The sequence below is a fragment of the Zea mays genome, chromosome 1 (genome assembly GCF_902167145.1).
Source record: "Zea mays cultivar B73 chromosome 1, Zm-B73-REFERENCE-NAM-5.0, whole genome shotgun sequence".
Taxonomy (NCBI): domain Eukaryota; kingdom Viridiplantae; phylum Streptophyta; class Magnoliopsida; order Poales; family Poaceae; genus Zea; species Zea mays.
The window spans coordinates 49032108-49058839 of record NC_050096.1 but is presented as its reverse complement, the minus strand read 5'-3'; the positions used below and the strand labels follow the sequence as shown (position 1 = coordinate 49058839).

The following is a 26732-nucleotide window of genomic DNA, read 5'->3' as shown; positions in this document are numbered from 1 at the left end:
TGTGGGCGCGGATAGAGCTGCCATGGATGGCGGTGGATTGCAGAGAGGAGCGCGGAGATGGCGGTGATTCTTGGCGCAGATGGCGGGCGAGAGAGACATCAGAGAGGAGAGCGGAGTCGGACCTTCAAGAACCACACGGACCTTCCCTCGATGTGTTGATTCTCCTTCCATAATGGCGGGCGAGAGATCGGATGCTCGAGATAGGACAGCGGGGGCGGGGGCGAGGGCGAGACAGTGAGAGGAGAGCGGGCGACGGCAGAACCGTGCACCAAAAAAATGTGGACGTCTACACTAACGTCTTATATAATAGTAGAGATATAGGGAAGGGGGACCTGCCACCCCTCCACTAAGATTGTCTCCAGTAGGTAGTGTAAAATAGGGAACGCGAAACTTAAATGACACTATTTACATAGTAATATTTAAAAGAGAATATGATAGGAGTGTGCTAGAGACAGCCTAAGCGTCTAAGCGGTAGGTACCTATTGTCCCCCCGACCGAATGAGAGTGAGGCTTGCCACCTCTCCTAAAATTGTCTCAGGGGGTAGTATAAAATATAGGAAAGCAAAAACTATAGATGACACTGTTTACAGAGTAAGGTTTAAAATAGGAGATGTGATAGGAGATGAGATACGGGGTCTCCTAGAGATAGAGATGACAATGGATACCTGAAACCCAAAAACCGATGAATTTTACCCGATATGTAGACGAGTATGAGATGGTTTCTCTATCCGCGGGTATGTTAATGGTCAAGAATCTCTACCTGTTGGGTAGACAGATACAGGTATAGATGGATACTATCCATACTCATGTACCCATATGTAAAATATACCGACGTCATATTATTATTATCAATAATAAAGCAGATCTTAGCTAAAAAATCCTTCTCAACTATTATTTGTTTAACTATTATGTAATCTCATGGTTTAAGTTGAACTTATATTTGTGTGTTTATTTAACATTCTAAGTGATACAAATATTAGAATTTGAGACCTTACAGGTACGGGTTAGCCAACAGGTAAAATTACCCGTATAGGTATAATTTTTATTAGCCAACGAGTAAGTTTTTATACCCACAAGAGCAGATGAGTAACCTGACAAGTATAATTTTTATTGACGAGTACATGTATAAAATAAAATGATACTACTCGATGGGTATATACTCGTTGGTATCCCTAGCTGAAGCTACAAATCCCAAAAGGCCCGGGTGCAAAAAAAAAGTTCAAATAAATTTTACATCTAGGTGTCGGCCGCTCCTCCTAGGACGACAGGCACCTAGACTTGTACTTTTAAGAACCGCGATATGAAATGAAACTTCAAATATTTTAAATATAAAAACGAAAAAGTTACGCTAAAGCGGGCAACCAAACAAAAACCGAGCCAAACTCAGCTAACCCAATACAACCTACCCAACAGACCCGCACTGTATTGCAGTAAACAGGCCAAGCCCACCCAGGCTACCGGTAGCTACCCAGCTACCCAGCTATCCAGGCAAACCCGCGCCTCTCAAATGGGCAACGAATGTCAGTACAACAGCTGCAGTAAATAATGGTAACAGGTAAAATGTGACGATGCGAGACATTGGAGCATATGATAATCTCATTAGTTATTATTTTATTTTAGATTGCTGTCAAAGAAAACCAACGTATCAGTTCGCTGCCAAGTGCAAGAGTTGGGATCAAAACTGCAAAAGGCTATATTTCTGTACATGATATTAATCGCAAGAATGACTTCCATTGGCCATTACCAATAGAATACAAATTGACCCAAATATATCTGAGTGCAGTGGCCACCAGAGACTAGGCCTTTCTTATATTTGTGGGGTGGGGGTGGGGGGGGGGGGGGGGGGTAGGGGGCTCCTGCATGCCAGTAACATGATCACCTGCAGCAATCGAAACAAATATGAGGCCAATCAAGGCATCCCTGGTAGTCGGTTAAGGTAGAAGTGCAACGATACACTATTTTTTCCCTTTAGGCTTGCTGTCCAGGGAATGTTTCATGAACACCAACTGAAGTTGATCTGTACGAAATCAAGTATGTTATCATCTTTTCTTATGAAGAATTGAGAAAAGTATACAAGTCCATGCAGATGGATGCACAATTCAACCATTAAACACGACTCTATAAGCTGCACAAAATAAAACTAATAAGTTACCGAAACTGAAACCATTTGTTTTATTATCATTTGGTATTGACATGCTTAATTTTTAAAATGCATCACAATAGATATTTGTCTACGCGATTGCATGCATTTGCACAGTAAGCGACTTAAGACATCATTGTAAGCAGCCTGCTCCGTGTGGGAACTTTGATATAAGATAATTAAGCAGATGAGATTTTTTTTTCAGTCTGTACAGTGAGCTTTAAAGCAGGTATCGCAAATACTACGTAAGACAATATCAGGAGCGCCAATTAACCCAACAGACAAACAAACAAACAAGTGTATCTTTTTTCTTCTTGAGAAGCAGCAACCAAGGAAAAAACTTACCACAGAAGCGATCTTGGTAATGATGAGAGTTCCTCAGGGTTTAGACCTTCACGGGCTGCACTGCCACCACTAGCTGACAATGTTTTGTTTTTACTGTCAGCCTCTGACACTGAGTCAACCTTGCTAGTACCATTTACACAGTAGTTCTGCAACCACCTATCGGTCTCCCAGAGGACGTGCATGATACTCTCCCTGGCAGAGTACCCATGGCTCTCAAAAGGAAGTATTACCAAACGAGACAGTGCACCATGACCTTTCAAGGCATTGAAGAATCGGTCTGACTGCAAAAAGAAAAAGGACAAACCATAAGATCAATAACGCAGATTAGTAAAAGTCACTAACCAGTAACAAAAATAAGCAGAAAATCAAATCATGAGAACATAGAGAATATTTCCACAGAAAATAATGAAGACTTGCATAAAACAACCAGAAGCAAACAAGTCAGTTTAATGGTAAAGACACTCCAAATCAAGCAGGTCTAATATCACATATGCAAAATTAAAATTGCTATCCTGGTACAACAATTAAAAGTGTAGTCCTTGGTAGCATGCGTGATTATACTTCTTACGAATCTACCTCTCACTGAAGAAGTTTGGGTCACTTGGACTACTTGTGTATGGAATATTACTCTTGTTATTGTTTGCTAAGATTCAAGCATCATATGCAGTAGGAAGCAGCAACAAAGTTCAAACACTTTTCCAGAGAGATTGATAGATTTCATAGGCTATGAGCAGGCTTGTAGCATAAGACTTGACCTGCATTGTCAATGTCCCAGAATTGTTGTCCTGCTCTCCATGGATAAGTAAAATTGGTTTCTTGATTTTGTTTGCAGACATGAAAGGGCTCATCTCGACATATGTGTTTGTTGCCTCCCAGAGTGTTCTATCCTCGTTCTGTAGAAAAAGCAGGTTGTTACTAAAGACTCAAAATCTATTCCATGTATAGAAACAGCATTTGTCTGTACCTGAAAACCAAATGGAGTTAGAGTCCTGTTGTAAGCTCCAGAGCGAGCGATTCCACAGCAGAAAAGATGAGGAGCGTGAGCCAGCAGATTAGCTGTCATGAATGCACCATATGAATGACCACCGACAGCAATTTTATCAGGGTGAGCCACCTAAGGAAATACAAGAAAAGGGATCATGTCAACTCTCAAAAGGTATCGCTCAAGATAGAAGAATGTTTTAAGTATATTTGCAAAATTGGAGGCTCAACATATGAATGAACTTTACAAAGTGCACCATAAATAGCACTCATAAAAGTGGCTGTGATTGCAAAAACACATTTTGTGAACATATTTGTGAATGAAAAGGTAGAAAAGGCTTACCCCTCTTTTGACAACTTCCTCAACTGCAGCCTCTGCACTCGTTACTAGTTGTTCCACATATCTGCAATAGTTTGTAATACTGAAATAGTAAATATACTACGGTGTAATGGCATAGTTCAAAATTATTCAGTCCTGCAGAAGAGTATAGAATAGATCAAAAGTAGACAATATACCTGTCATTGGCCTCTTCATCGCCTTCACCGATAATTGGGATTGTCGGACCAGACAGAATCACAAACCTGCAAATGATAGCATTGAGTGTGTGTGCATGCACCAGAAAAACATATTTGCATATGATGGATTGGAAAAAGTCCCTTCAACTTTTTTATTAAAAGGAAAGGTGTGCAGAGGGTTCTTCCACAATTTGAATCACAGTAATGGGAACACATGTTGTATGCATATTATATTATTAATGAGTAACAAGAGAAAATACCCTCTAGCTAACCAAAGAAGAGGAGATGTAGCACCAATCCCTGGAAATTCATTAGGGGAACCACGAACTTGACCAGCAGCATCTTTGCTTTTAAATTCACCAGGGTAGGACCAAACTAGACATGGCAAAGGTCCATCTTTTGATGAATCATACCCTGGGGGCAGGTATAAGTTTGCTGTAAGTTGAACTCCATCCTTTCGCTGGTATCTTATCATTTCCTTATACAATGAAGCAAGCTGAGGATATGGGTGGGGGAAATTTGTTATCTTAACTTGATTCTTTTCTGGCCAAGTCTGCAAGTAATATTGTGTGTTTTCTGTTTTTGATTCTTTCGACGTAAGTATCTTTAACTGATCAAGGAGCAGTTCCCCGTCAGTTTTGTCTGACATCAGTGCAACAACAGTTTCATAGTACTTTTCCCTGTCGCTCTCCCATATACGCTCTTTACTCCCAGTATTTCTGCAAAAAAAGGGAGGGACAAGCAATTGCATCAATCAACCCATTACCCATGTCATATATTGGTACTGTTATATTCTAGTAAAAATATAGACATCGATTAGTGGGTCTAAACATACATATCAAACAAATCGAGGAATGGAATATTTCCTTCTGGTGTGGCACCCATCCCATTCAACAAGACATAAATATTTCCGTCTTCTTTCTTGATCTTTGCGATGACATATGTTCCCATCACAGTTCTTCGCATCATTGGTGAGCCAGGGTCAGAGTATACATCTTCTGAAGACCGGTCGAATAAAACGCGTGGGCTGACATCTTTTTTATCAGGAGAGAGCACCCATGTTCTGATTTTCCGAGTTTTAAACCAAGATTCATACACTAAAGCAAGAGATTCATCACACCAAGAGGTGCCACTGTTCCGACAGAATGAAAATCCAGAAGACAAGAAGATCAGAAGAGTTAGCTTTTAACAAAGTGTAGCAAATGGACAGTGTAAAGAACATGCAATCTTGTTTACATCCAGGCACCAGAGACACAAGCAACTTGAAGTACTGGACTCCTTGTTGTTTTTAGATAGATAGGGGGGCAGGCCCAGTGCCATATGGTCCCACGTTATGGGGTCTAGGGAACGGATAAACGGAGGCAAGCCTTGCCCCATGTAGAGAGGCTGCTTCGAACCCAGACCTGGTGACTCGGTGAGACAGCTTTTTCACCACTGCACCAGGCCTGTCCTTATTATTTTTAGAATTGAAACTTTATTGGTATTCTTATTTGTTTAGGTTTCATGCTAGAAAGTAGAAATATTGTAACATCTGCAATGAAGAAAAGCTCAATGATCCATCTAAAGTAGCTAATGGATAATTTGAGGGACATACGCATAGCGAAGGTCAAGTTTATGCAGAATCTCTGGGTGTTCACCATTTATAGGCTCAGCATTTTCCATGTAAACTATGTCACGAGGGGAGACTTCTACTTTTGCATCTCCACCATCTTGTGTCTCCACCCTGATCAGAAGAATAAAGTAAAGATGAGCTAGAACAAAGGAGTAGCTCATGGAAACACTTACAGCTTTGATAAGTGAAAGTTATACTTAATTCGCAAGTAAATGTTCTTCACAAATATCATAGAGCATCTAAAGATACAGCAGATACCCTAATAACATGGTTTATGCATAAGAGATCTGATGATTAAAAAGACCCGAATGAACTGTTAGTCCATATCACACTTCATCGAGGCAGTATCAATACTTTGAGCATCTCTAATCAAATTAAAAAAGAAAAAACAAATGTCAATTCAATTCTAACATGAGTATGCTTAATTGTACTGGACCGACGATTAGTGATTTTATATTGATTTCAAAGGATGTTTTTTAAAATATGTTAGTACCACTAAAAACAACAAAACAAAATAGCACTCCTCTAATTCTTAATGTAAGTCATTCAAGAGTTAGGACATTGACAGTTTGACACGGTCTACAAGACTAAACTTTCACTTGCGAATTCTTTTTTCCCTCGAACATGGAAGAGAGCTGAGCATCCTTATATTAAATAGACAAAGGAGGGGGCAAACAAAATCCTGTACAAGGCAACCCACTTACTTCCACTAGGAGATAAAAGAAGGTTGCTATAAAAAATGCATAGGTTTATAACCTGATAGAGATACTTGTATATTATGAAATTACTTGTCATGAATTCTCGAACACGCAGGAGATATGTGTATCATTTCATTAATACGAGATGAGGGGAAAACAGAACAAGGGTGGTAAAGAAAGTAAGAAACTCTCCCACCAAAAAGGCACACCCAAACACATACTACACATAAACACATCCAAACACACACAAGAACAAAGGAAGAAACTGCACCAAAAAACACAAAAGGCAACCAGTGACCCAGGACTAAAAATCACATGGCCACATTAAGCGTCCTGACCAAATTTCTTGAAGATCTTTCACACCGACTGAGCACCAGAAGACACACTCATCAGGAACTGCCTCTAAGGTTGTCCTGACATTTGTCCTTGCCCCATTAAACAGTCATTTTGGTGTTTCCATATTTCCCATGCCACTAGAATGATGACTGAGTTTAGCCCTTTCCTGATTTCCCCAGGCAAGTTCCGATACCACCAATGTGAGAAACACTTGGTGATGGTCAGAGGCACAAGGAGGATCAGCCCCAGCTTCTGAAGGACCTCACTCAAAACCTGCCAAGCACAGACACAGGACACAAGGAGTTGTTGGATGGATTCTCCAGCTTGATCGCGAAGGGGGCAAACGGGGCAGGCAGCCGGATGAGGATGACATTATATGCAGATTTACTGCCGTATGTTCCTGAATATGTAAGCATCCAACAGTGCTGGTCCATTACTCCTAGTTGCAGGGTTCGATCATCAATCAATTCCCAAATAAATAGATACTCTCCTAGGACAGGAACAGTCAGTGCTCCTTTTATATCAGACACCCAAAACCATGGCTTGAGCTACTGTGCATCGCCATGATGAATCTAGTAGCATCAACCTTTTTTTCCTCAAACAATACAGGAGAGCTGTGTGTCCTTTCATTAAGAGAGAAAAAGAGGTCAAGGGGTGAGGGTAAAACAGCCCCAGCCAGAAACACAACACACACACCAGCTAGAAACAAGAAATAAGCTCTCCTGGAACTAGATGAAAGCATGACCAAGGGGGTAGCAACCTACCAACCACAGCCTACAGGTCTGGGTAGGGCGACCTAATGAGAAGCTCCTGAAGATTAGAGGCACCCATGCACCAAAGACTACATTCATCAGCCACTGTTTTCAAGAGACCCAGAATGTTTGGTGAGGCATACCTTCAAGCAACTCCAAGAGAGTCTATATCCTTCCTAATTGCTAGGAATAGAGATTTTGGTAAAAAAAATATCCTCCAACAGCTTCTTTAAATGATTATCCAAATATAGCCATCTCCTATTCAGGATTTCTTGCTAGCCAAAGTTAGAAAACGAGAATAGCTCTAGAGTACAATAAGATATAGAAAAGCTATTGGAGAGTGAAAAGATATAGAAAGCGACTTTTATGCAAATGACTCTCCAAATGACAATTTAGAGAGTGAAATTTAGAAAGACACTTAAAGATGCTCTTATGCTGTAAATCTATTTAGATTTTTAGCTATTGGTGGTCAAAGCTAAATATGTTGACTTAGGACAAATCTAAAAACGGTCTAAATTTGGAATCAGAGAGACTAGTGGTACAATTGGAATGTTGCAAAAAGAAAAACATGCATTGGCATCAAGTCATATTTATCATAACTCCGTTTTATGTGAAATTGGTTAATATATGGAGCTAATCAAATATAGTCAGAACTAAGTAAAAAGGATAAAGGAAAAGTTATGGTTACCAAGAAAGCAAACATTTTCATCTCATATGCTGATAGGCAAACTATGAAACTACCATTATGTTTCACTTTCAACCGGCAGTTCAGACCCCTGAAGAGGAGTGCCCAAGTTTCAATCAAGAAGTGTCCCATCAAGGGCTATGAAAATGCAACTATACTACTGCAGAATGCAGATGTTACTGTTTGAAATTATACTGCTATAGAAATAGAACTTACTATATTGAAACTATTCTTTTTTGCTTAGTGACACCTGGCACTATTCTTTGATGTAAGGTCACTAGGTCAGGCTTCGTGGAACCAACAAAAGAACATAAACTGTTCCATCAAACCAATTTTCTTTAAGATAGTCAATCTCAAAGTCATAGATGGTAGATTCTATCAATTTTTAACGAACACATATTTTGTTTGCACATAAACATATCCGATACTAATATGGGCACTTACCCATATTTTGGACAAGGAAAAGATCTTTTATAGAAAAATCGATAGCATTGGCATTGATGTTTTGTTTCTGGGTCGCTAAATTTGGCGCTTAAGTTTCAAAAAATGTTTAATTTGGAAGGTAAACCATGAGGATACGTTTGAATGGATGGGCGCTAAAATATTTTAGTTCAAATCATCCAAGTTGAGACCATAACCATAAATAAACATAAAAGGAGGATTGTCATTCTAGTCCCATTACAATGTTCCTGTACGGTATTACATTTCTAGCATTAAAATTGAGATTTAACTAACTTGGATGGCTTTAAGTCTTTCTATTTCCACACAGCTACTAAAGTGAACTATATTTTTCTATTATCGGTTTGTAAGCTTATGTTGAGGGCTTGAGGCGCAGTAGATGTTGCAGGAGGAGTTCATCTTTAAATAAACAGAAAAAGTACCAATGCAAATTTTAGCAAGTTAGGCTTAGAATGGTGCTCTACATACCAGTACAGCATCGAAGGTTTGTCTGGCCTCCAATTAATTGAGCGCTTACCCTTGCGTACACTGCTCATCGTAATTGGAATGTCCTCAGCCAGGGGCAAATCACAAAGTTCCCTAATAAACTTTCCATCTACAGTCCACAACTCAACTTTCTTTGGAAACCTCCCACAAGGTACAATGTAGGAATATGGGCGGTGGATAGAAGAAAGCATTATGTATTTATCATCCGGTGATGGATCAACAGATGTATATATAGCTGGAGGGCCAATTGGCTTCACTGTTCCATCCAAAGAGGCCAACACAAGCTGTGAGGTTGCATAGTAATCAAATAGTTTTGCATCATATTCATCTTTCAGAAGATCTTGGAAAGTTCTCGCTTGGACTACATTCTTTGACTCATTAGATTGAATTTTCGGGCCAGATGGAACTGATGGCTTATGTGGTGGATCTCCACGTGTCGCAGGAATAGTGCAGACTAGCAGTGTACAATCATTAACCCATACAAAGCTGCAACAACGGCAGAAACAATGTTAGTTACAAGCAATAACTAGAAAATATACCATGCATAGAGATTCATCTTCACCTGTCAAAAATAGCATTTAGGTATATTTCAGGCGATTTAAAAAGTGGCCTTGCTTCTCCAGACTCCACATCAGCAATCCACACTCTCAGCTTTCCACTTTTGCTGTCTTCCTATTGTAAAAAATCAAAAATCTTAACAATTATTAAAAAAATACATAAAAACTGTCTGCTGTCTGTCTTAAAGACAACCGATCACCTCATCGACTCGAATACTGAAGGATATATGACGGCCGTCTTGTGACCTATTCACCCAGTTCAGGGCATAATATCGTTATGCAATCCACAATAGAAACAGAATATTACTTTTGAAATGGTGGAAAGCAAAGTAAAAAATGAAAAGAAATAGCGAAAAAATACTTAATGGGAAATAGAGAAAAATTACCAGGTGACAAAATTAATCCTTGCACCTACTGGATATCCATGCACCTCTTTCTCTGGGCCCAAAGTCCCATCGTCTAACAGCTTATGGATACTTATTCCAGTGTAGAAAGACCTACAAATTAGATCTATCAGATATATGGTAGTGAGTAGTGACATGCTATGCAATGTAGCTATAAACTTGTCATGAATGAAAGGAAAAAGGGGGGAAGTGCCTAAAATTTGGCCAAATCTTAAGCGCTACTTACATTCGGCTCCTAGTATTAGAATTTCCATCAATCCTTAGACCAGCAAGCTTCTCCTCAGGCTTTGCAATGTCTGATAGTGGTGGCAGTGCTCGACGCTTCAGAAACAGAATTTTATCTTTGTTTGGAGAGAATGACAAGACAGGAAGTGGTGGTGCATCAACAATGTCCTGTATTTCTTTTGGAGGAAGGCGGTAGCCCATATCCCCAGATGAAAGACCTGCATGGCATTGGTATGCAAATACAACAGCTGTTCACTTCTATATTGTAGTGTACTGTGGAATTAAATTCAGGACAAAACATGCTCAACCAGTAACAAATATGATGTTCACATAGCATTCAAAAAAGAAATTATATGTCTATATATGACTCGCAAGAAGAAATATATAGCATCTATAATGTTCACAAAGCATTCAAAAAAGAAACCATGTGATTCGCAAGAGAAAATATAGTGACAATTGAGTAGACTATTCTGCGCTCCTGTTTGCCCTCGTTTCTAAGCGTTGAGCAAATAGACATGATGCCAGTGAAGCATTGATTGATCCCTAGGTACAAGACATCCAAAGAGCTCTCTTGGTGATACCATTGTCGCGATACCTTAAAATATGAGTGATAGACTCCTTGAGCTTATCGCGGTTGCGAAGTGTGTAGGAATGTGAGATTGGGGTTGGGGGTCAGAATTCCTGACTTCAGAAAGACACCATGGTGGCTTGAGTATATAGTGGTGGCACGACAGCGAACGAGGGAGAGAGAGAACATGTAGGGAAAACCCTTGAAGCCAGGTAAGATGTTTGCCTTGCTTGCCTTCATCTGGTTATATGGCCCCTAGATTTATAGTCCCTACAGGACTTGGTTCCCAAACAAACTAGAGGTGGAATCCTTATAGGTTTGGACTCTTCTTTCCTAACAATAAATCCGTATAGATTTTGACTCTCCTTTCCTAACAAACTAATTCTATTTCCTAAACGGGTACTGTTCAACCAAGTGTAGTTTGGGCTCAACACCTGCGTGGCTCGTTTTCCGGCGCGCATAGAAGATGTCGATCATAACATCTCTCCCCATCTCTTCAAACAGCTCATCCTCGAGGTGAACGTCCGAGTAGGTACTTGAAGTCGTGCAGTGGCTCCCAAGCAGCAGCATCGGTGGTCAGGCCCTGCCACTGTACGAGCACATGCTAGGTGCCACGATGTAACTGGGCACGCAACACACACTCTGGAGCAGGCAACAATCAGCCATCTTGAACGGGCGGCACTTATGGCGGAGTCATTGGAGGGTCCACGCAGAACGGCTTGATCAGCACTATGTGGAACACATCATGGAGACAGGCATCGGCTAGAAGCTTAAGGCGGTAGGCCACCTGCCCAACACACTCCAACACCTAAAAGGGGGCTGCGTATTGAAAGGACGGTGGTGGATGAGTAAGTCAAAAGTGTTGTTGTGTTGTACACTGCCAGGGAAAGCCCTAGGGTAGAGCCGAGCGCCTGTCGATGAGGACGTATAATGGCTCCCCACGGTGGCCAGCCGCGAAAGGACGGCGACCTGATGCGGGTTGTGGTTGGTCGTTTGCTAGGCGACCTCAGAAAAGGGCCTTTGTCAGTGGATGGTGGCACTCCCTGCGGCGTCGGCTGAACAACCTGTTGTGCTAACAAAGATAAAGTTTTGGCGTCAAACTTGGCAGTAGCGTTGAAACCTAACATCGCCGATACCAGATTGATAGGCTCCTTGTTCCTATCCGGTTGCAAAGTACATATGGATGTGAGATTGCCAGATTGGGGGTCGAGATCGCAATTTCTAACTCCGGGAAGGCGACGTGGTGGCTTGGGTGTAGAGCGATTGCACGACAACGACGAGGGTCAGAGAGAACACATAGGGGAAGTCCGTGAGACCCGACAAGTTGTTTGCCTTGCTTGACTTCATCTAGTTACCAAGGTTATTAAAACGATAAAACAGTGAAACGCTCATGGGTAAAATTTTGACTTTTAAACGTTTAAACTTAAACAACATAGGAAAAATACCAATATATCATAATTTTAGACAATAACATGAAGTTAAATACCAAAACAGAGAGGTTAGTGGCTTACCAAAACTTCACCCATGAGCCGGATTGGACCCCAAAAGTAACTAACAAACTGGGCCCCAAAGTAGCTAATGGTCTAAAACGCATGAAACCCTGAACCCTAAACAGTTTAGCACCCCAAAACACTAAAACGTGGTTTCAAACTCTTTTTATCGAACGCGCAGGAGAACTGCGCATCTTATATATTAAGAAAAAGAAGAAAGAGGTCTAAAATAGACCCAGTACAAGCTGCCAAAAAATAGATCAAGACAGAAAAAAGAAGAAGTAAAAAAAAGGGGGGTGGGTATCCAAACAACCCCCAGCCACACCAGCACCTAAGGCCACAATCTCCTAAGATCTCTTGCCCCTGCCAAGCCCCACCGAACAGCATCCTCATGAATATGCTGCATGATGATGCTGATGTTGGGGGATGCACCATCAAACACACATTCATTTCTATGCTTCCATAGCCACCAAGCCACCAGAATCACTAAGGAATTAAATCCTCTTTTCTGGTTTTTTGGCACCTGGCACTCAGCTTCTCTCCACCAGTCTTGGAAGGTCGTTGTTGCCAATCCTGGAGTCAGGCGATGCAGCCCTACCTTGTGCAAAGTCTGCCACCAAGTGTCTCTGGCAAACACACAAGCCACTAAGATATGCTGAACTGTTTCCTCCTGCTGGTCACAAAGGGGGCACCTTACAGGATGCTCAAGACCTCGTCTACTTAATCTATTCGCTGTCCAGCAACGATTTAGAGAAGCCAGCCAAATGAAGAATTTACACCTTGGGGGGGCCCAACTTTTCCAAATTCTAGTAGCCGGCTCAAAAGAGACTGAACCAGCCATAAAACGATCATATGCCGATTTAGTGGAATAATCTCCAGATGCAGACGGGGACCATCTATGCACATCAGGAATCCCCGGATGTAACTGAAAACCTTGCACTAGGTCCCAAATTACTAAGAAGTCGATGATAATCTGGGCTGACAGGCTGCCAGATATGTCATTAACCCATCTATTGTTTACCAAGGCTTCTTGCACAGATCTGCTTTTCTTGATTCTCACTGTAATATGGCTGACCAAAGTGGGGGCAAGGGCAGATATTGATTGCCCATGAATCCAGCGATCAGTCCAGAACAGGGTTCGAGAGCCATCACCTACAGTAGTGTGGACCGAGGCAGAGAAAAGAGCTTTGACATTGGAATGAACCTTGAACAAGAAATCTGCCCAGGGCCTTTCTGGTTGAGTTTTTTTGAGCCAAAGCCATCTTAGATTTAAAGCCCATCCAAGAACTTCAAGGTTATGGATACCCAGGCCACCCATGCTAAGTGGTCTGCAAACTCTTGCCCAACCAACAGAGCAGTGACCACCTCTGATATCTTTTCTGCCTTTCCACAAGAAGCCCCTCCGAATTTTGTCAATAGCCTTGATCACCCATTTAGGGCATTGAAGCACTATAAGGTGATGGATAGGAATGGCTGTGAGCACTGATTTAACCAAGGTCAACCGGCCTGCTGTGTGAATGAGGGCAGATTTCCATCCGGTTAGTTTATCAGCTATCTTGTCAATGAGTTCTAGAAAAGTATTTTTGGGGAGTTTCTTGACTGAAAGGGGTAAACCCAGGTATTTGAATGGAAAAGCCACCTCAGTACAAGGAAAAAACTCCTGCGCAGCCACCATGTCTTGTTCTCACAATGAATGGGCGTCATACTGCATTTGCTCACATTTGTAACAAGTCCTGAAGCATCTCCAAAGATTCTCAGAATTTCTTTGACCACACTGAGTTCTTCTCTACTTGGCTACAAGAACATCACCACATCGTCAGCATATAGAGAGATACGTTGCCCATTTCCTCTTCTTAACACTGGTTGTAAAAGACTAAATTCTTGGGCTCTTAAAACAAGAGAATTCAGCACATCCATAACAATAATAAATAACATTGGGGATAGAGGATCCCCCTGCCTTAGCCCCCTATGGTGGTGAATGATTTCCCCTGGCTCTCCATTAACCAGCACCCTAGTTGAGGAAGAAAGGAGCATCTTGGAAATGATATTACACCATACAGAACCAAAACCAAGGTGCGTTAACACCTCAAGAAGGAAAGGCCACGAAACCGAATCAAAGGCTTTACCAATATCCAATTTCAGAAGAATTCTAGGAACCCGCTGCTTCTGAATAGCCTTGGCCGTCTGCTGGACCAAAATGAAATTGTCATGGATGCATCTTCCTTTTATAAAAGCGCTTTGATTTGCTGACACTATCTCAGGAAGTCTGGAGGCCAATCTGTTAGCCAGAATCTTTGTAACAATTTTTGCAAAGCTGTGAATTAAACTGATGGGCCTGAAATCTTTGACTTCCAATGCTTCAGCTTTCTTGGGCAGTAGAGTCACATAAGCTGAGTTAAGGAGATGAAGTTTGTATACATCACCTTGTAGCACCCTATTTAACGCCTCCATAACATCCTCTTTGATGATTGGCCAAGATATTTTATAAAATTTTCCAGTGTATCCATCCGGCCCTGGAGCTTTGTCAGCAGGGAGAGTTTTAATTGCTGCCCAGACCTCCTCCATAGAGAAATTTTGATCAAGAGCAGAAAGGTCCAGGGCAGGACAATGAAATTCTTCCAGATTTAAAGTTTACTCCCTGGGGGCTGTTGTCCCAAGTAACTTGATATAGAAATCCCAGATTACCTCTTTCTTTTCCTGCTGCTCAGAAATTACTCTGTTATCGACCATCAGTTTTCCAATGAAGTTTTCCTTTTTCCTGTGTCTGGCGTGGTGATGAAAATAGGCAGTGTTGGCATCTCCTTCTTTCAGCCAGTGCAGTCCACTTCTTACTTGGGCAACAGTTCTTTCCAAGGAGGCTAAAGCCAAAGAGTGGTGCTTAAGGGAGCGACGTAGCCATTCCTCAGAGGGAGACAAATTCCTTACGTCACGAGCGATTTCCAGCCTGTGAAGGATCTCATTTGCCATCAGAATCTGCTGCTTAATGTTGCCCACTTTTTTCTGACTCCAGGCTTGAAGGTGCCTTGCAAGCCTTTTTAGCTTGTCATGGAACCGCTGCAAGGGGCAGCAGACTTCCAGAGGTTGTGACCAAGAGTTTTCCACCTCTTCCATGAACCCCTCTAATCTGATCCAGAAACTTTCAAAATGAAATCTTCTTTTTCCTTGGACGAGATCATGTAGCCCCAATAGTAATGGACAATGATCAGAAATCTGGGATGCAGAGCTCTGCAAGAGACAATTTGGAAACATGTCCTCCCAATCTGCTGTACAGAAAATCCGATCCAGGCGAACCAAAGTAGGTGAGGCCCGTTCATTGGACCAGGTGAACTTCCTACCTGAAAGGGGCAGTTCCTTTAGAAGCAAGTCATTAAGCAGCCGCCTAAACCTTCCCATCATAGCTCTATCAAGATTGTCATTGCTCTTGTCCTCAGCTCTATATATTAGGTTGAAGTCCCCACCAATCATCCACGAACTGAGGCACTGTGATCGAATCAGGCGCAGCTCATTAAGAAATTGAATTTTATGCTCATCGAGTTGGGGACCATAAACACCCGTAAACCACCAAGCCACACCATCCTGCTGCTGGAATTGAGCAGAGACTGAAAAATTGTCTATTCTAGTTTGGAGCATCTTGCAGACCGAAATCCTCCAAGCCAAAATAATTCCCCCCCCCCCCCCGCGTACCAGCCGCCGGAAAAACAACATACTCTTCAAAATCAGAACCTAACAGAGAGAGAATCATATGCCGAGAAATGGATGCTTTCTTTGTTTCTTGCAAACAGACAATATCAGGCTTAGTGTTATCAATCACAACACGCACTGAGTCTCTTCTTGCCTTGTTGTTCAGACCCCTTACATTCCAAAACAAAACCTTTGAAGGATCCATCGGAAAAACCAAATAAAACCACTAGGTGCTGCTAGAACAGCAACCTTACTCAAGGTCTTCTGGGCCTTGCCCGGCGATACACAACACATTAACAGGTTCAAAAACATCTGGGACTGTCCATCCAAAGAGGGCTGACAGTGCTTTGATATGAGCTTCAGAGAGTGAGTTTTTGAACAAGTTGCCATAAGCTTCAAGGGCTTTAGGACTTAACAACTCTCCATCGCAAGGCACATCCAGGCTTCTTATCAGGTCAGCTTGAATCTGTCTGCGTGCAGCATTTGTTTTATTATCTCGCTTTGCCAGGCGACTGCTTCTGCGTGGGATGAAGTCAGATGGAAGTTGCTTGGATCGTCTTCTGTGGGGGAGTGGTGGAGGGAGCAGACCATCCACCTTCCTGGTTACTTTGTCAACAAAAGCTTGGACTGCATTTCCAATACCATTCTGTTCTTGAGGAGAAGAGGCTTGATTTGGCTGAAGGGTTTGAATGAGTGGGGAATCCTGAGAATCATACTTTTGCCTCCTGTTATCAGCTGTCCTCCTAGTATAAACTTTTAGGGACGTACTGCCCTGGCCAGTTAAATTTTTATTCTGGGCTGCAACTAAACTGAGGGCCCAAGCAGGCTCTGGAGGGGGCGAAATTTGGACGCTCAGTTCCAGCGACCCAGCAAAGGTATGCTGGGGCCAAACCAACGCACCAGATTCCAGCGGCCCATCCAAAACAGAACTGCCCAGCAGATTATTACGCAGGAGTGGGGCGAAACCGGCCCAGGAACCATCAGCGGCCCAGACGGCTGGGGCAAGGTTTGCCTGGCCCATTCCAGCGGCCCAACCACTTCAACTGCCAGGAGTGCCTCATTACTGTTGGGCGGCTGTACGCGTGCCCCAGACGTGAGGCCCGAGGCAACCTCGGGATGGAAACAGTTTTTTGCTTCGGCTTCACCCCCATGGCTCTTTACCCCAACAGCCGCCGGCCGGAACACGTCCCCCGAGAGAGCCGACAACTCAAGAACAGGAAGGGGCGCTGAAAAGACTTCATCGTCCAAAGCAGGAACCTGGACCGTCGCTGCCTCTTCGGATCTTGTTGCCCTTGGGACCTGAACCGTCTCTGTCTCAGCAGATCTTGGCGCCTCGGGTGCAACGCTTGTGCTGTGATTGGCAGAGCCCCTACCACAGTCATTCCCAGGAGCAAGAGGGCCCAGACGTTGGTGGATGGGTCCCCTCCCGAAGGTCTTCTCGTCGGCGTCGAGGGGGTGGAGCCTCAGGACGGCGACGATCGCCATCTTCATGCCTGTTGTCGTTGCCAGGAGGAGGAGGTGGAGGGGTCCCATCTGACAGTGGCTTCTCGACTGGGGTGACAGTCACTTCAATACTGTAGGATAAACACCGTTTCACATGATCCGCTGGCGTTGGCTCAACAATGACCAGATTCATGGCACATTGAAGCTTCTCTAACTCGCAACACCAAGCCCGAAGCCTGAAGGATGAAAAATCTCTTTTCAGGGAAGTATCCGGGTGCACATCTGTGATCCAACAGGAATTACCAAGTAGCTGTTCAGCTGTGGACTGCCCCCAAGCGTGCAACGGAATCCCTTGTATCTCGATGTCGACCAGCGACGGCAATGCAGCTGCCGTTGCATGAGCCAGTCTTGTCCAGCGCTTGAACTGAATATGAAACTGAGGCCCTCTAAGAACTCTTCCTCCATTGAGCACCTTTGTTGCAGCATCCTCATCCGAAAGAATCAGGATGAAGTCCTCCGGGTAGGTCTGATGAATGGACATGGAATCTGCCTCGATCTCAAAACTTCGTGCCACTTCTTCAATGACTTCAGAGCCTAACACCTCTGGCCTTGTACCAATGATCGTGACAAACAAAGCGCGGCGAAGCGCCGCCTCTTCTCGTGCCATGTCGGAGGAAAAATCCAATACACAAGAAGGCCTGGCAACCATGTTGTGAGTGGCCGTTGCCGGACGAACGTCGTCTTCTCCAACTGATCCTGAGGGATGCTTCACTTGCGGGTCTGCCCGACCCCCTTTTCCGCGACGCCTTTTTCTCTTATGGGGTATGTCACTGCCATCCGCCATGGCCAGAGGAGGGGGTACCTCTGAAGACACTGGAGGGGAGAGACGACGCCAGACCGGAAGCTTCGTTGGATTCAACTGAGTTGGATTCGCCTGAGTTGGAGCCAAGGCCTGGCCACCGTCTTCCATGGCAATACGCTGCCAAACCGAGGTGCGAGGCGCCCGCGAACCCAGTCTCTCCTTGAGCGGCTTCTTCTCTTTCTTGAAGTGTGTAGGACACTGTGCCACGCGATGGCCAAGATGTAGGCACCCAAAACAGCGAGGGGGTCTACGGCACGCCGCCACGAAGTGAGAGGTCGACAGGCACTTATAGCACTTGCCTCGGAGATCCACAGGGGGCCTACGACGAGGCTCACGCTCAACCTGCCGAGACCGCCTGCGTTCCACGAGCTGCCACCCTTCTTCGTCCCTGCTGTATTGAGTAGCAGGACAGCGCTCAGCTTCTGGAGCAGAGGACTGACGTAAAGCCTCTAGCTTTAAGCCGTGAACCTCCGGGAATTTCTGCACCGCCGGGGGACAGGTTGCCTTGATGGGTCCCTTGATAACCGCCTCAAGAAAGGTTGTCGGAGCCTGGGTAGGTGATGAGGAGCAGTGAGTGCCAAGGCCTCCCTGACAGGACCCCCCCCCCCCCGACGACGAGGCAGGGGAGGTGTCAGTCCACCGCCGAAGCTTCGGACGTCCCGCCTGAGGAAGGTAGAGTGACGCCCCACCTGAGGGAGCTGCTGCTGGAGTGGACACCGGCTCCGGAGTGGACACCGGCAGAGGGCTGTTGGAGACGCCGTGAGAGCGGGAGATGGGGAGGGGCGGGGAGGGGTGGGGAGGCTCCATCTCATGCCAATGTTCTGAAAACATTGGTTTCAAACTCTAATTAGAGTTTTGACGTTTGAACGTAGTTTAACATAATTTAAATGTCGTTTAACGTAGTTTAGGGTTTAAACGTAGTTTAAACGTCGTTTAACGTACTTTTAATAACACTGCTAGTTACATGATCCCTAGAGGACTTGGTTTCCAAGCAAACTAGAGAAGGGATCCTTATAGAATTTTTTTCTCGAACTACGCAGGAGAGTTGAGTTTCATTTTATTTAAGGTAGAAAAAAACATAAGAGTCGGGATGGACCCAACTAGAGTACAAGAACACCACACACCCCTAATATAGCGCCTAAACAGATGCGCCACAAAAATAAAACAAAAGGTTCAACCAGAGGGATGCTTAAAACTCCATGGACGGCACCCTGACCAAGAGGACTCCTTTTCTAATGAGAAATCCTTATAGATTTGTACTTTCCTTTCCTAACAAATTAATTATATTTCCTAAACGGGTATTGTTCGCGTCGAGTGTAGTTTTGACCCAATGTCTGTGTGGACCATTTTCTGGCGCGCATAGGAGTTATCGGTCATAACAATGGAACCTAGCAGCTGAGGTGGAGATACAACATGGTGTACAGGATGAGCACCATTAGAAATTGCTATGGGAATGTACAGTTTTAGACAAAGAGGTAGTTTGGTTCCCAGCCACCAAAAGTCATGCCACAGTTGTGGAGAGCCACAAAAAAATCACGTAGAAGTTTGATTGACAACTGATCATTGGCCACCACAAAAAACTGCATTTCAAATGGGTATTATTCTCGCCACAGATTGTGGCGGCTAATTTCTGCGCCTCACCTGCGGTGTGACCAGTAACCACCCCCATAGTCAACTTCATGGATTCCTACATAGGATACATCCCCTTTGAGCCATGGAAATTGATATGGAATTCATGGACCCCCAAGAAATGCCAGTTCTTCCATTGGTTAATAGTAGCCCATAACAATTCTGTACAGCAGATCGCTTAGCTCTACAGGAGTTGGCACATCTGGAGTGCTGTCTGCTATGTGATCAGAAAAGTGAGATGATCCACCGCATCTTGGCCTCTTGCATCTTCTCAATGTCCATTGCTACTTATACATTTTGGCCTCCCAGATTTTCCAGTGATCCGCCCACTATACAATTTGACGATTGGTGACTCAAGACGATTAACATGGTGACGAGCTCTATGGAGGCTGGACTAAATTCTTTGATCACTCTTGGTGCTTGGATAATAATTTGGAAAACATCGAAATAATTGTGTTTTAATGGTATCTCATCATCCTGCCTGGCATCAAGTGGGTCATGCAGCTCACTAGAGATGAGATCCAGCTTTGGGTCATCATCTGACCATTGGATTATAAGTGTTTGTCGTTTTGGTTTTTCTTTGTGGTGTGCATGGAAATAGACATGAGACAGTGGTGTAAGTTGATGCCTTGATGGTGTCAGTGGCTGGGTGTGTGCTTTTAAGTACTCTTCTTTCTAATGCAATGATTCAGCTCACCTGCACTGCACATTCGAGAGAGAAAAATCTAGTAGACTATTTGCTCTCATGATGAGCAACACAATACTTCAGTTATTTGTCACACTGGCCCTGATCCAAAAGTGGCTTCATTCAACTCCCCACTGTGTTAGAGCTAATATTGTTTCTATCAATTAAAAACATCAGCGTCCAAAATTAGTTAAGACACTCCCAGGTTAAGCCGTTAAGTTCACTATTCTTAGAACGTTACTCGGTTCACAAAATAATTATAGGATAGAACCGTAAAACAAGACTTAAGGCCAGCTGCAGTTTAGAAATAGACAGAACCAGTCACATCCTTACCTTGGCAACTAAAGATATGATCCCTCCGCATAGAGACCAAGCAAAGTAAGTTAAGCTTCATACACAACTTAACCATAAACCACAAGCTTAGGTTAGTGGTAAAAAGATAAACAAAGCGACTTGTGCATGGTCTTCACCAGTAAGATGCATTAGAGGGTGTTTGAACTTTGAATGCACTAGCTAGGGCGTTTGGATCTCTCCGGCTAATTTTAGCTACTAACTATTAGCTCTAGTGCATTCAAACACCTCCTTAGTCTACCAAATCGACCAATCACGGAGCATAAAGTCAACCAGAGCTCCAATCTCGCCACCATCGACCCACCCACCAATCCACTAAAACCCACAGATACGCCACGTTGCGATCAACAGCTCAACGCAACGATCGCTCCGAGGTAGCGTGACGTACCATCGTCTTCCTGGGTCGCGGCGGATGCGGCCGGCGGCGACTCATTCGACTCCCCGGCCGCGCCGCCCCCGCCGCCGGTGGCAGCCGCGATGTGCGACAGCCTGGACGCGGCAGAGCTCATGGCGCTCCGGCGGGGCAGGTGGAGATGCCGCCGCGGCTGAGGAAGAGGAAGGGGAAGGCGTAGAGTGGTGGCGCGAGCACGCAGTGGTGAGAACGGCAGCAGACCTAGGCGGAGGCAGGATCTGTGCAGGATGGAGATGGAGGACATTTTTTTTTCGGGGTCGCGCTTCCGTCTTGTATATACAGATAGCGTAGGGGATTAGCTTTTAGACTTGCTGATGCTGCTTTGCGTTCAGGCAGTGAAGAGAGGCAGGAAGATATTTCTGCAGCAAGAAAATATGTGACTTGCATAAAAAAAATATCATACGTGTCATGTAAATCTTGCATTTCAATATGGTGTCTTGTTAAGCACCACAAAAAAGGTACCCGTTTTGAAATATGTCTATTTTCTGCGCTTCTTATATTAAGGTCAATTATCATCTGAACACATGTTTTTTGTTTTCTCTCTCGTAGTTCCAGGTACCTTTTACTTTGGTACCTTTGGCACTGTCCTGAGTCATCATCATCTATGGTCTGTGCCTTTATGAATGAGCGGCAGAGCGGGCACCCCGTTTCTCCCAGCCTCCCAGGTAGTGCGATGCCTTTACTGGCAAAGGATGTGCCGAGCACCGGTATGAGCAGCGACCGAATGATCGGTTGGTCATTCACCGGTTTATTCTCGTCCTGCAAAATCCCAAGTGCCCGTTCATGCTCCCAGCGACGTGAAGATTTCAGGGCCACGGGTACATGAAATCTTTCAAATTTGATCAATGTATCAGGTACAAATTGCACCTTATGGGGGCAAAATTTGCACAAGCCAAGAACTTCAGTTAACATACCCTTCAGAACAGTCTTCAGTAACCGAAAAGCTGACCATATGTCAAGTTGCATATACGATACAATATACGTAGCATCAAGTTGTCAAAAAAACTATTGGCAGACAAAGAACGAATCAAACATTAGAGACCGCCTCCCCAGCATTTTTTAAACAAGATACTCGTCATAACTTTCCGTAAGTGTTCACTGTTGCTGTTATTTATGGTGCATTCTGCCTGCCCAATCTCCAGAGTTGATCCATATGTTTTATGTACACAGTAGCCAAAACAAGAATTACAGAGAAGAATCATACCTAACCTATGTAAGCATACAAAATGAAGCTAAACATTCAGAAAGGTATAATAAAACAGCTAACTGTTCCCCTGCTCCAGTATAACTGTGGCGAAGCTAGAGCAAATTAGTGAGTACACTTGCCTTGTGGATACATATATGGTGAAATTTCAGTGGAAAGCACTGTTTTCACATTTTCAGGGGGTGCAACACTCCAGCTACTACCTAGCTTCGCCCCTAAGTACAAGACAGAACAATTCGGTTCGCAGTTTCAGAACAAACCAAACCATTTTGATTCTTCCTGCTTTTCCTCTGATGTTTCATAGTATGTTGAGTCCTCTTGGTTTGTGTAACTTTCTGCGTATTCTGGACCATCTTCAGCATATGAAGATGATTCATACTCAGGTTGGATAGACTGGAACATAAATTTCAGGCCGCTTATGATATCATAAATCATCAATCCAATTCTTCCTCCACCCCAGCTTCCTAGATGGCTTCCTGCAAGATATCCCAGCTTCCCAAAGCGCTCCTCACCATGGAAACCACCCATATAAGTTCCAAACAAGGTGCCAGTGCCCCGGAGAAAACCTTCCGTCATGCTTCCACCAAAGTACATTGCTTCGAAGAAGTCCCAACCACAAGAAATTATTGGTCCCAATATCCTTTTGGCTTGACGAGCAGCAAGTTTAGTCGCTTTTGCACTAATCTTCTGAGCTTGTTTGGCTGCTTCACTAGGTGTTAGGCCTTCCGTCACAGCATCAGCTAAAGCTTTCTCCATGGCTCGTTGCCGCACCATTTCCAAGTGTGCACTTCGGATGTTGTTGACGTACAACTTGACACCCTCCTTTGCAGTGCACGCAAGGCTGCCAGAGCCCATGTCAAAGCAGTTCATGAATGTGAATTGACCACTCTTTGATGCAGCCTCCTTTCCAACAAGTTCCCTGAACTTCTCAGCTGTAAAGTAGAAGCAAATGGGGGTCATTCCAAGGATATAATAAGGTTTGCTTTAATCTGAAATCATGGATATCTAGAAGCAGTTAATTTGGGGACTGAAAAAGGAACCAATATCAATCAATAATGGCTTTCAATATTGAATATTTGAATTATCAATCTTTTATATTCAACGGTGGCTACTAAGCAAGAGTTGTCTTTGATTAGGGTACCCCTTTAAATAGACCCACTTGTTAAAACTTGAGACCACATAAAAGCAAATTGGTAAACTTGTGCAATTAACCATTTGTCATATCCAACAATCCTGCGCATTCGAGAGAGAAAATATCCAACAAAATTTACAATCTAGCAAATTATCAGTCATTGCTGACCCAGTTGAAACACAATGCATTGTCACTCACTCCTAGTTCTTCAGTGAAGTGTACCTATGCTACCACAAATACTAAGACTTCTGGTTGTGTTGTTTCGCATATGCATACGAAATGTTTGCTTGTGAATCCATACTTAAGGCTAGTCAATGTAAAGTGCACAATGCTGAGTAAGAAGCTGATATTAGGAAAACTTGTAAAACTGGTTTTCTACAGAACTTATAAGCCGCCTAGTTATTTCGGTATGGAACCCCTATTTGAACAGGCGGCAGTTGGCCCTAGTCCTGAAGAATAATCAATAGCAAAGCTAGTGGGGTGTTTCATACTTTCTCCTATAGCTACAGCCTACAACTTCTGCACTTTCATAGTTCTTGTTGTTTTCTGATTTTATATTTATCCTAGACATATAAAAATTATATCATCTGTTGCTATAAACTTATAGAGGTGATATGTCTCAGATCTGCTGTAGTCCTGAGGTCTCAAATCCATCTATTAAATTTGCTGTTTAGAGCAACTGAATACAGCAATGAAATGGTCCTCTGAACTTTTGTTGCGGCTGAAAATAGCTTAGTCTCTGGAGAAGCCCAAAACCTGAGCACAGCTATTTTCCCAACTGATTCTTAGCCTATGACAAAAGCATTTGAAGCTGTGCTCCTGCACAGGATGGAACATCACCAAAGAAAATCCTGTAAAAAAACTCGACCAACAAGGGTAAGACAGCCCCCGGCCATTCTGCTTAAGATAAGATAGAAGTTAGACTTCTTATGTAGGCCAGGAAAAAATTCCTTGAATCCCTGCCCTATCCATAAACAGTGGCACCGCTGCCCTTTTTAACCCCAATTCTAGCCTTCGCTCCCACGGCGAGTTCAAACCTAAGGCCTGGGACTTGCATGAGGCCTTTTGAGTAATTGCTTGCATTGCTACTACCTGGATGAGGTGACCAACTGCTTGTATTACTAGGCAGATACCTTGTGTTTGCCATCTTATTAGCGCACACTAGCCAATGCTAACAGATATTCAAACCGACACTGAGCTGTTGACACTTGTAGTAACTAGTAAGCTTCCGAATTTAAGTAATTCTGATAAATTGCAGCAAAAATGTATTATGAGCAAACATAGTCAGATCTTTCTGACAAATTTATGCCTTTCTGAACAACTCTACACAGGACTTCTTTGCAGAATAGCAGCCCCACAATTACAAGTACGGCAGCGAAAAACTTAGCAAAAGGGAATCTAAGTCCCACCATCGATATGATCAATCTAAACCAGTCAAACTCTGGCAGAAGAAATTATCCCTAGGTTTAGCTTAAACGCATCACTACTCACAACAAGGACCAGTCAAATTTGCGTTTCACAAAGAAAAAAATCATTCCCCAACAGTAGAGGCTGGAAAAAACAGTACCTACAGATCTCCGTCGGAAACTAACACGTGAAATTGCACAGGAAGGAAAGGATTCTGCCACCGGAAAACTAACCGGTGATGCTGAGCGCGAGGACGGCCGTGATGAAGAGCAGCAGCCGCACGCGCCGCTTCTGTATGTCCAACATCTTCGCCCGCCACCCTGCCTAGAGGCCAACCTCCCGCTCCCTCGCGTCGACCGGAGGAAAAGGGGAAGGCCGGAAGTGAGGGAGGAATAAAGAGAGAGACAAGTCCAGGGAAGAGAAGAGAAGAGAAATGGTCGCACCGTTCTCTTCGCTGCCGCCACGTGTTGAGCGTGATCCCTGATCCGCGTTGCCTTCCTATTTTCTTACTAGGTGGATGCCCGTGCGTTGCAACGGGAAGATAAAATATCACAATAACTCATGTACAAATGTGTTATAATATTATAGAAAAAGGTTACAAATGTGTTATAATGTTTAGGAAAGAAAACAAAGCCACTGCCTGTGCATTCACTGGGACCTGAAAACATTAGGTGGACTAACCTCTCCACAGGACGAAAAGGCAATATAGTTGCAATTGCAAGCACACAAAAAAGTGGTCTGCACAAGAAAGTGTATATCATGGCAGATGTTCTTCGGACTTGAAAAATAATACACGAGAAAAAGAAGACATGGAAAATATGTAGTTCTACACGCATATTGTTGATGCACCATCGGTATTGCAGGAATCAACTTGTCTTACAATTTCTAATAATAGTCAAATATGTCGACAACCGTACATTAATCTAATCTTTTTTAGCGATACTGATAAGTCGTTGTTGTATGTTTGGAGGGATAGCATAGCGGCATGAATTCTCCTCGTAACTTAATAGATCAATTACAAAGTTCCTTCGAAGAATCTTTGTATCCTACACACAAAGACATAAGAGAACAATACGTCAAATTTATATTATGTAACTGAAATGTATGTTTAAACATGAACCAAACGTACTCCACTCACCCTATTAAATTCCATTCGTCTACCACTCCCCCACATGACCATAGCTTGTAGAACGAAGTAGCTTGTATTAACCCTACAGAATAATGTTTGGCCAACTATATTATATACAATGGTTATCATAGAAAAAATTTAAACTGTTGAGAATATGGTATTAAGAAAATACCCTTTTAAGTCCAATGGAAGACCAGACCGAATTGTATGTTCCCACTTAAAAATATCATGTGCCCATCCAGAACGTTTCTTATTGTAGGCAATCTTATATTTCTTAGAGGCCATGATAATTGCTTCTGCAAACCTCTTGTATGGCATGTGTTTACACCAATCTTCAGTGGGTGTAAAGTCCATAAAAGTTACGTGCTTTTTACCATGATCGATTATGAAAAGTGCGTAGCATCCGTTGAATTTCCATGGCATAAGAACCTACAAAATACCAGTCATTAGGATTGCAACGAAGTGCCTTTTATAAATACATTCGAAATGAACACATACTTACATATTTACAACCAGTGATATAATAGTTCAATGAAGGCCAAC

At 43.4% G+C, this 26732-nt stretch overlaps 2 protein-coding genes across 3 annotated transcripts; both read right to left on the bottom strand.

Annotated features, from left to right (window-relative positions):
• Positions 1–1585: 1585 nt before the first annotated feature.
• On the bottom strand, positions 1586–21654 carry LOC118473606 (probable glutamyl endopeptidase, chloroplastic). Of its 2 annotated transcripts, XM_035963511.1 has the most exons (15): positions 21294–21654; positions 10198–10414; positions 9954–10064; positions 9768–9813; positions 9573–9682; positions 8993–9496; positions 5577–5705; positions 4818–5114; positions 4243–4701; positions 3983–4048; positions 3810–3870; positions 3450–3599; positions 3241–3378; positions 2486–2766; positions 1586–2017 (listed from the first exon to the last, which is right to left on the bottom strand). In XM_035963511.1, coding segments are annotated over exons 1-15 (2838 nt in total). In that variant the 5' UTR covers positions 21562–21654; the 3' UTR covers positions 1586–2016. The 2 variants fall into 2 exon arrangements, with proteins under 2 accessions (XP_035819404.1, XP_035819403.1); XM_035963510.1 differs by lacking the exon at positions 1586–2017 and having other exon boundaries at positions 2482–2766; positions 21294–21647.
• A 745-nt stretch (positions 21655–22399) lies between these two features.
• Positions 22400–25466, bottom strand: LOC100275347 (uncharacterized). The gene is made up of 2 exons (NM_001149442.3): positions 25294–25466; positions 22400–23453 (listed from the first exon to the last, which is right to left on the bottom strand). The coding sequence occupies exons 1-2, from the start codon at positions 25364–25366 to the stop codon at positions 22771–22773; spliced, it is 756 nt and encodes a 251-aa protein (NP_001142914.1). The 5' UTR covers positions 25367–25466; the 3' UTR covers positions 22400–22770.
• Between the last annotated feature and the right edge of the window lie 1266 nt (positions 25467–26732).